At 32.2% G+C, this 11,041-nt stretch overlaps 1 protein-coding gene across 5 annotated transcripts; it reads right to left on the bottom strand.

Annotated features, from left to right (window-relative positions):
- Positions 1-958: 958 nt before the first annotated feature.
- Positions 959-11,022, bottom strand: LOC117274522 (uncharacterized). Of its 5 annotated transcripts, none has more exons than XR_011414470.1 (13): positions 10,769-11,022; positions 10,489-10,644; positions 10,101-10,371; positions 8,990-9,554; positions 7,912-8,455; positions 6,801-7,365; positions 6,111-6,266; positions 4,612-5,993; positions 3,922-4,077; positions 2,926-3,804; positions 2,425-2,516; positions 1,886-2,347; positions 959-1,170 (listed from the first exon to the last, which is right to left on the bottom strand). XR_011414470.1 is itself a non-coding variant. In XM_070196486.1 (13 exons), the coding sequence occupies exons 1-4, from the start codon at positions 10,501-10,503 to the stop codon at positions 9,050-9,052; spliced, it is 381 nt and encodes a 126-aa protein (XP_070052587.1). In that variant the 5' UTR covers positions 10,504-11,019; the 3' UTR covers positions 959-1,170; positions 1,886-2,347; positions 2,425-2,516; positions 2,926-3,804; positions 3,922-4,077; positions 4,612-5,993; positions 6,111-6,266; positions 6,801-7,365; positions 7,912-8,455; positions 8,990-9,049. The 5 variants fall into 5 exon arrangements, 2 of the variants coding, with proteins under 2 accessions (XP_070052587.1, XP_070052588.1); XR_011414469.1 differs by having other exon boundaries at positions 10,762-11,022; XR_011414468.1 differs by having other exon boundaries at positions 4,612-4,703; positions 5,114-5,993; positions 10,489-11,022.
- Positions 11,023-11,041: the final 19 nt, after the last annotated feature.

Consider the following 11,041-nt stretch of genomic DNA (forward strand, 5'->3'; position numbering starts at 1 on the left):
TAAGGGTAGAATTGAAAGTTTAAGCTAAATTATTTTTAAATTTAGAAAGTGATCATTCTTTTTGGAACTGACAAAAAGTAAATAGGTTCATATAAACCGGAACGGATAAAGTAATATTTTTCGACATTTAGATAATTATTACATTATTATATATATAATTTCTCTTATTAATTAAATTTTATTATTCCTTCGTATAAATAAATACTAGTATACGTACCCGCGCGATGCGCGAATTGTTTCAAAGAAAAAAATGATATAATAGAAATATGTCTTTATTGTAGATTAAATTTAGCGATCACATTCAAAAGAATTAATTCAAAAAATAAATATATGAATTTCATAGGATTGTATCTATGCGAGGGACCACCAATATTTATGCACAAAAACATGATTAGCAGAGAAGGTTGGATAACTGTAATAAGCCAAAAGCTAAAGTAGATTTCCCAAAATTCACTTCAAGTTCATATACACATCGTCCATAGTTGCAGGGAAAGTAAAATAATGGTACAAAATCTCAACCAATAATCAAACATATATTCATAGTAGATATAAAATAACCGAGAGTTTTGTTATAGTTAAATTTGGATAATCACCAAATCCAAGAGAACATACGTGCGATAGAAGGCAGCAACATTCAATTTTTACTATTAATTACAACATTTCTAAACTAAATTAGCAATTTCTGTGTAAATTTGAATAGCTTAGCTGTTACAACACAGTGGAGTAATGCTACATAAGTACTTAGCTTTAAAAACGATTAGGCCACCTGAAAAAGCAGAAATTTGTCTCAAGTTATTATCAGAAAAACAAAGAACAGTTATACATATGTGTAATTCACAGTAAATAAGACATCACCTTTTGTTGTGGTGTACTTTGGATCAGAAGTATATGAGAACATGATCAAGTCAGTCATATTGGTTGATGATATAAACGACGACTCACATGGATAACTAAGATCTTGAAAATACCCAATCCTTGTTAGCATAATTTATATAACAGTTTTAAGTCTTAGATGAAATGCATACATTAAAAATATTAATTCTCATCAAGATTTTATGTCACTTACAAACATAACAGTGATGTTGTTGCAATCGAAAATACATTCATCATAAGCTACATGTTCCTTTATAGCTGAGGCAAAGTTTGCATACTTAAGGTAACTTTTCTTACCTGTAAAAACAAATGTATGTTGTAGACTATTAGATGAAATAATAAGTAGAACATTTGGTACTCTTAGTGAAACAAAAGAATGTGAAATGTTAAAAGATTTTACGAACAATATGTTGCCTTTATTGCTCCACGTGAATCCACCCTCAACCACACATACATAGTTGCATAAAAAGATGGCAACACTTATTACAGTCATTCTAACTACTACCGCTGTGAAAGTCCACTAGCACGAACAACTATCTACATCAGAAAAAAACATCTCGACTGAATTTATACAACAAAGATATTTCTTTGAGCTGCAACAATTTAAAAACAATACATTTATCAGCCTTTCGGCTTTGATCAAGTGAGAAAGATGGGATTTTGCTTAACTCGCAAAGCCATGCCTTTTCATCTCTGCCCCCACCCATCCAACACACCCAAAAGAAACACAAGAGTGGAAAGGATCTCTAACCTTCTCATGATCCCAGATGTTCAGTATAAAAGGATCTCGCCTAGTTTAGTTCTAACTCATGATGTTATTTCTTCAATTCTTGGGAAAAGGAGTAAAATTAAATCTATCATTTAATTACATTTCTGCAAAATTAGTGTGCTGTGTATGACTCTCAAGTACCACGAAAGCTATCTACAAACACAAAATAATGATGCAATAAAGTGAATAGGCAACTTCATGGGGAAAAAATTAGATTACATAGTTAGCTGGTCAGAAGCAAACCTTAGACATCAGAAGAATGTTCTTTGTATGTTCACCTAGCAGCTTCCGAACTTCCACGAGATCTGAACCCTTACGAACAAAAGATAACGCAATCACGTCAATATGATTCGGAACTCCCAAGTTTAAAATGTCATCCTTGTCTTTATCTGTCAATGTTGGCAGATCCACAATTACTCCCGGGAGATTAGCATTCTTTCTTTCACCAAGAACAACAGTATTCTCGTAGCGGTATCGTACCAAACCGTTCTCTTTGTCACAAGACAAAACTGTAAAGGTGATTGTGCCATCTGCACAGAGGATCACACTTTGTGGCTTTACATCCTCTGCTAACTTTTTGTAGCTCATGCATATCATACTCTCATCACCTTTAATATTGTAATCAGTTGAGATTGTGATCTCCTGATCCTGTTTAAGTTGAACAGGCTTAGCATCTTTTAAAAATCATGTTCCAATTTCTGGACCCTACAAGATGAAAATGAAGTGTTAGAACTTTCACATAAAAAGGTGAAGGCAAGACAATCATATATCAGTAAATATACTTCTTAATAGGCGTAATTCTGGCACGTCGGCGAGTCTTGCTGCTGCACAAATCAAATATTTTACAGCTTCTCTACACTCCTCAGGATATGTCCTATAAACAAAAATTACCCAGAATGAACTAACAGGTGGTAAATCATCTTGTATTGAGAAGCGAAAAAAAGGTAATCGAAATCTGTTATGAAAATTCTATGTACAACCGTTGTATAAAGCAACAATCATTGTAACTAACATGAATATATCAAAATATGCCATCATTAGAATAAAAAAGTTGACCAAACATTTAATTACCAGTATATTTTATGGGAAGCTCTAGAAACAAGTTGCAATTTTCTACCTGTGTGAATATAAGCACAACTCATGTGCTATGTGCAAAGTTAATGATAAGACATGCAAAATATGATGGTTAATGCAATGTAACATGAAATTTAAATGATGACCTCCACACAATTTCCTTTAAGTGAAGCATTTGACAAAATATATCTCAATGTTCATGTACATACGGATGTTATCATCTTGCTTGATAGTCTCTACGTCCTCACAACTCACAACTTCCCCAATAACATCTACAAAGCAAGGAAATATGTGCAAAATTAGTAATCATTATAGACAATATAAATGAAGATTGTAAAAGAATTAAACAGTTAGATGTATATTCCAAAGGCAGCTGGTATCAATTTTTCTGAGTTTTGTTAAAAGGGAAGGTTTCAGAGAATGCAAGGAAAGTGTGGGCATGAACTCCATTAGCTACCTATGGAAGTAAGAGATCAAAAGCTAACCTTAGGCCTTCATAAAATCACTGAAATACTATCTGTAAATACTATGTAAAGTAGTACCAAGAATATACTGCTGTACTGGAGATCTTCAGAGAAATGGTACAGTACTAACCTTTCTTTAGTTCCATATGCCTACAAAGGCCTTCTAGAAATCAGATTATGGTTTTCGACAGAGGATTTAACAATGTCAAGAAATTCAACTTTAATCTAAAACTTAATCTTTGATCTTATGTACTGTAATTAATATTGATTTAGTTCACACTTAGAGCTCATAAGATAGAAAACAAATAAGGTAAAGTAAAATAAAACTGAAAAAAATGAGAGAAATTTAATTACCAAATAGCTCAGTATTGTCAAATTCTGGGGATTTGACAGCTGCTCATAGGTTCTAAATTTGAAAATACACATGTTGAAATGTGGATCATGTATTTCGTCAACAATGGTCTTATGCGTGAACATCAACTTAAACTTGTGGTCTTTGATTTTCAGCTTCATATTATTTGGACAAACCACGAAATTCTTCATGATGTACAAACCCATTTCCTTAATTTCTTGTTTGAACCTTTGGATAAAAGACCTGCCAATACTTGTGTGAATGTGATCGCCCTACAAAAAAACTTAATTAGTTAAAATGACTAAGTTATTCTGTATATGACTGTAATATACTTACGCATATGTAAACAATGACAAAATAGAAAGTAATTATAAAGTTTTAAACAATACCTTTTCATCCATCATAACAATCTCAATTGAAAAAGGGTTGTCAGGCCTATCGCGATCCAAATTTTTTCAAAGCCTGACAATACGAACCTTTAACTTCCAATTCATTGACTTGCTGTTAATTTCAGTAACAAAATTGATTTCAGCCGCCATTATGTCCTGAAATAGACAGAGATATTTGTAAATATAAGTAGAAACTAAAACTTCACGGAAATATCTGTTAAAGGAATACAATCTCAACTGGAATAAAGATTGTTCATGAAATACAAATCATACAAATCACCTCTTGTACTCTAGAATTGTTGTTTGATATGCACACGATGGAGAAAGAACATAATTATATACTGTAAAAGTAGAACTGATTTGATAAAAATATGAAATCATGTTACTGGAATCCTGGGCAGAAGAGTTCGTGGGTAAGGAGTTGATATCATGGTGAGACATCGTGGGTTTGAGGTGCCGAATTTGGAGGATGAAATATTTAGGGCAAATAGATGAAAATGGCGTTACCAGTTGCCGTTTTGAAGGTTTCAAAATGTATGTATATACCTATTTAATAGGAATTGCTTTTTCTTTAAAAAAATATAGAAACTACTTCTTCTTTTTTTAAATATAGAATAACGTAGAAACTACTTCTTTTTAACTTTCACATAAAAAGGTGAAGGCAAGACAATCATATATCAGTAAATATACTTCTTAATAGGCGTAATTCTGGCACGTCGGCGAGTCTTGCTGCTGCACAAATCAAATATTTTACAGCTTCTCTACACTCCTCAGGACATGTCCTATAAACAAAAATTACCCAGAATGAACTAACAGGTGGTAAATCATCTTGTATTGAGAAGCAAAAAAAAAGGTAATCGAAATCTGTTATGAAAATTCTATGTACAACCGTTGTATAAAGCAACAATCATTGTAACTAACATGAATATATCAAAATATGCCATCATTAGAATAAAAAAGTTGACCAAACATTTAATTACCAGTATATTTTATGGGAAGCTCTAGAAACAAGTTGCAATTTTCTACCTGTGTGAATATAAGCACAACTCATGTGCTATGTGCAAAGTTAATGATAAGACATGCAAAATATGATGGTTAATGCAATGTAACATGAAATTTAAATGATGACCTCCACACAAGTTCCTTTAAGTGAAGCATTTGACAAAATATATCTCAATGTTCATGTACATACGGATGTTATCATCTTGCTTGATAGTCTCTACGTCCTCACAACTCACAACTTCGCCAATAACATCTACAAAGCAAGAAAATATGTGCAAAATTAGTAATCATTATAGACAATATAAATGAAGATTGTAAAAGAATTAAACAGTTAGATGTATATTCAAAAGGCAGCTGGTATCAATTTTTCTGAGTTTTGTTAAAAGGAAAGGTTTCAGAGAATGCAAGGAAAGTGTGGGCATGAACTCCATTAGCTACCTATGGAAGTAAGAGATCAAAAGCTAACCTTAGGCCTTCATAAAACCACTGAAATACTATCTGTAAATACTATGTAAAGTAGTACCAAGAATATACTGCTGTACTGGAGATCTTCAGAGAAATGGTACAGTACTAACCTTTCTTTAGTTCCATATGCCTACAAAGGCCTTCTAGAAATCAGATTATGGTTTTCGACAGAGGATTTAACAATGTCAAGAAATTCAACTTTAATCTAAAACTTAATCTTTGATCTTATGTACTGTAATTAGTATTGATTTAGTTCACACTTAGAGCTCATAAGATAGAAAACAAATAAGGCAAAGTAAAATAAAACTGAAAAAAATGAGAGAAATTTAATTACCAAATAGCTAAGTATTGTCAAATTTTGGGGGATTTGACAGCTGCTCATAGGTTCTAAATTTAAAAATACACATGTTGAAATGTGGATCATGTATTTCATCAACAATGGTCTTATGCGTGAACATCAACTTAAACTTGTGGTCTTTGGTTTTCAGCTTCATATTATTTGGACAAACTACGAAATTCTTCATGATGTACAAACCCATTTCCTTAATTTCTTGTTTGAACCTTTGGATAAAAGACCTGCCAATACTTGTGTGAATGTGATCGCCCTACAAAAAAACTTAATTAGTTAAAATGACTAAGTTATTCTGTATATGACTGTAATATACTTACGCATATGTAAACAATGACAAAATAGAAAGTAATTATAAAGTTTTAAACAATACCTTTTCATCCATCATAACAATCTCAATTGAAAAAGGGTTGTCAGGCCTATCGCGATCCGAATTTTTTCAAAGCCTGACAATACGAACCTTTAACTTCCAATTCATTGACTTGCTGTTAATTTCAGTAACAAAATTGATTTCAGCCGCCATTATGTCCTGAAATAGACAGAGATATTTGTAAATATAAGTAGAAACTAAAACTTCACGGAAATATCTGTTAAAGGAATACAATCTCAACTGGAATAAAGATTGTTCATGAAATACAAATCATACAAATCACCTCTTGTACTCTAGAATTGTTGTTTGATATGCACACGATGGAGAAAGAACATAATTATATACTGTAAAAGTAGAACTGATTTGATAAAAATGTGAAATCATGTTACTGGAATCCTGGGCAGAAGAGTTCGTGGGTAAGGAGTTGATATCGTGGTGAGACATCGTGGGTTTGAGGTGCCGAATTTGGAGGATGAAATATTTAGGGCAAATAGATGAAAATGGCGTTACCAGTTGCCGTTTTGAAGGTTTCAAAATGTATGTATATACCTATTTAATAGGAATTGCTTTTTCTTTAAAAAAATGTAGAAACTACTTCTTCTTTTTTTAAATATAGAATAACGTAGAAACTACTTCTTTTTAACTTTCACATAAAAAGGTGAAGGCAAGACAATCATATATCAGTAAATATACTTCTTAATAGGCGTAATTCTGGCACGTCGGCGAGTCTTGCTACTGCACAAATCAAATATTTTACAGCTTCTCTACACTCCTCAGGACATGTCCTATAAACAAAAATTACCCAGAATGAACTAACAAGTGGTAAATCATCTTGTATTGAGAAGCGGAAAAAAAGGTAATCGAAATCTGTTATGAAAATTCTATGTACAACCGTTGTATAAAGCAACAATCATTGTAACTAACATGAATATATCAAAATATGCCATCATTAGAATAAAAAAGTTGACCAAACATTTAATTACCAGTATATTTTATGGGAAGCTCTAGAAGCAAGTTGTAATTTTCTACCTGTGTGAATATAAGCACAACTCATGTGCTATGTGCAAAGTTAATGATAAGACATGCAAAATATGATGGTTAATGCAATGTAACATGAAATTTAAATGATGACCTCCACACAAGTTCCTTTAAGTGAAGCATTTGACAAAATATATCTCAATGTTCATGTACATACGGATGTTATCATCTTGCTTGATAGTCTCTACGTCCTCACAACTCACAACTTCGCCAATAACATCTACAAAGCAAGGAAATATGTGCAAAATTAGTAATCATTATAGACAATATAAATGAAGATTGTAAAAGAATTAAACAGTTAGATGTATATTCCAAAGGCAGCTGGTATCAATTTTTCTGAGTTTTGTTAAAAGGGAAGGTTTCGGAGAATGCAAGAAAAGTGTGGGCATGAACTCCATTAGCTACCTATGAAAGTAAGAGATCAAAAGCTAACCTTAGGCCTTCATAAAACCACTGAAATACTATCTGTAAATACTATGTAAAGTAGTACCAAGAATATACTGCTGTACTGGAGATCTTCAGAGAAATGGTACAGTACTAACCTTTCTTTAGTTCCATATGCCTACAAAGGCCTTCTAGAAATCAGATTATGGTTTTCGACAGAGGATTTAACAATGTCAAGAAATTCAACTTTAATCTAAAACTTAATCTTTGATCTTATGTACTGTAATTAGTATTGATTTAGTTCACACTTAGAGCTCATAAGATAGAAAACAAATAAGGCAAAGTAAAATGAAACTGAAAAAAATGAGAGAAATTTAATTACCAAATAGCTCAGTATTGTCAAATTCTGGGGGATTTGACAGCTGCTCATAGGTTCTAAATTTGAAAATACACATGTTGAAATGTGGATCATGTATTTCGTCAACAATGGTCTTATGCGTGAACATCAACTTAAACTTGTGGTCTTTGGTTTTCAGCTTCATATTATTTGGACAAACCACAAAATTCTTCATGATGTACAAACCCATTTCCTTAATTTCTTGTTTGAACCTTTGGATAAAAGACCTGCCAATACTTGTGTGAATGTGATCGCCCTACAAAAAAACTTAATTAGTTAAAATGACTAAGTTATTCTGTATATGACTGTAATATACTTACGCATATGTAAACAATGACAAAATAGAAAGTAATTATAAAGTTTTAAACAATATCTTTTCATCCATCATAACAATCTCAATTGAAAAAGGGTTGTCAGGCCTATCGCGATCCGAATTTTTTCAAAGCCTGACAATACGAACCTTTAACTTCCAATTCATTGACTTGCTGTTAATTTCAGTAACAAAATTGATTTCAGCCGCCATTATGTCCTGAAATAGACAGAGATATTTGTAAATATAAGTAGAAACTAAAACTTCACGGAAATATCTGTTAAAGGAATACAATCTCAACTGGAATAAAGATTGTTCATGAAATACAAATCATACAAATCACCTCTTGTACTCTAGAATTGTTGTTTGATATGCACACGATGGAGAAAGAACATAATTATATACTGTAAAAGTAGAACTGATTTGATAAAAATGTGAAATCATGTTACTGGAATCCTGGGCAGAAGAGTTCGTGGGTAAGGAGTTGATATCGTGGTGAGACATCGTGGGTTTGAGGTGCCGAATTTGGAGGATGAAATATTTAGGGCAAATAGATGAAAATGGCGTTACCAGTTGCCGTTTTGAAGGTTTCAAAATGTATGTATATACCTATTTAATAGGAATTGCTTTTTCTTTAAAAAAATGTAGAAACTACTTCTTCTTTTTTTAAATATAGAATAACGTAGAAACTACTTCTTTTTAACTTTCACATAAAAAGGTGAAGGCAAGACAATCATATATCAGTAAATATACTTCTTAATAGGCGTAATTCTGGCACGTCGGCGAGTCTTGCTGCTGCACAAATCAAATATTTTACAGCTTCTCTACACTCCTCAGGACATGTCCTATAAACAAAAATTACCCAGAATGAACTAACAGGTGGTAAATCATCTTGTATTGAGAAGCGGAAAAAAAGGTAATCGAAATCTGTTATGAAAATTCTATGTACAACCGTTGTATAAAGCAACAATCATTGTAACTAACATGAATATATCAAAATATGCCATCATTAGAATAAAAAAGTTGACCAAACATTTAATTACCAGTATATTTTATGGGAAGCTCTAGAAGCAAGTTGCAATTTTCTACCTGTGTGAATATAAGCACAACTCATGTGCTATGTGCAAAGTTAATGATAAGACATGCAAAATATGATGGTTAATGCAATGTAACATGAAATTTAAATGATGACCTCCACACAAGTTCCTTTAAGTGAAGCATTTGACAAAATATATCTCAATGTTCATGTACATACGGATGTTATCATCTTGCTTGATAGTCTTTACGTCCTCACAACTCACAACTTCGCCAATAACATCTACAAAGCAAGGAAATATGTGCAAAATTAGTAATCATTATAGACAATATAAATGAAGATTGTAAAAGAATTAAATAGTTAGATGTATATTCCAAAGGCAGCTGGTATCAATTTTTCTGAGTTTTGTTAAAAGGGAAGGTTTCGGAGAATGCAAGAAAAGTGTGGGCATGAACTCCATTAGCTACCTATGGAAGTAAGAGATCAAAAGCTAACCTTAGGCCTTCATAAAATCACTGAAATACTATCTGTAAATACTATGTAAAGTAGTACCAAGAATATACTGCTGTACTGGAGATCTTCAGAGAAATGGTACAGTACTAACCTTTCTTTAGTTCCATATGCCTACAAAGGCCTTCTAGAAATCAGATTATGGTTTTCGACAGAGGATTTAACAATGTCAAGAAATTCAACTTTAATCTAAAACTTAATCTTTGATCTTATGTACTGTAATTAGTATTGATTTAGTTCACACTTAGAGCTCATAAGATAGAAAACAAATAAGACAAAGTAAAATGAAACTGAAAAAAATGAGAGAAATTTAATTACCAAATAGCTCAGTATTGTCAAATTCTGGGGGATTTGACAGCTGCTCATAGGTTCTAAATTTGAAAATACACATGTTGAAATGTGGATCATGTATTTCGTCAACAATGGTCTTATGCGTGAACATCAACTTAAACTTGTGGTCTTTGGTTTTCAGCTTCATATTATTTGGACAAACCACGAAATTCTTCATGATGTACAAACCCATTTCCTTAATTTCTTGTTTGAACCTTTGGATAAAAGACCTGCCAATACTTGTGTGAATGTGATCGCCCTACAAAAAAACTTAATTAGTTAAAATGACTAAGTTATTCTGTATATGACTGTAATATACTTACGCATATGTAAACAATGACAAAATAGAAAGTAATTATAAAGTTTTAAACAATACCTTTTCATCCATCATAACAATCTCAATTGAAAAAGGGTTGTCAGGCCTATCGCGATCCGAATTTTTTCAAAGCCTGACAATACGAACCTTTAACTTCCAATTCATTGACTTGCTGTTAATTTCAGTAACAAAATTGATTTCAGCCGCCATTATGTCCTGAAATAGACAGAGATATTTGTAAATATAAGTAGAAACTAAAACTTCACGGAAATATCTGTTAAAGGAATACAATCTCAACTGGAATAAAGATTGTTCATGAAATACAAATCATACAAATCACCTCTTGTACTCTAGAATTGTTGTTTGATATGCACACGATGGAGAAAGAACATAATTATATACTGTAAAAGTAGAACTGATTTGATAAAAATGTGAAATCATGTTACTGGAATCCTGGGCAGAAGAGTTCGTGGGTAAGGAGTTGATATCGTGGTAAGACATCGTGGGTTTGAGGTGCCGAATTTGGAGGATGAAATTTTTAGGGCAAATAGATGAAAATGGCGTTACCAGTTACCGTTTTGAAGGTTTCAAAATGTATGTATATACCTATTTA

This window comes from Nicotiana tomentosiformis, chromosome 2, assembly GCF_000390325.3.
Source record: "Nicotiana tomentosiformis chromosome 2, ASM39032v3, whole genome shotgun sequence".
NCBI classification, from domain to species: Eukaryota; Viridiplantae; Streptophyta; class Magnoliopsida; order Solanales; family Solanaceae; genus Nicotiana; species Nicotiana tomentosiformis.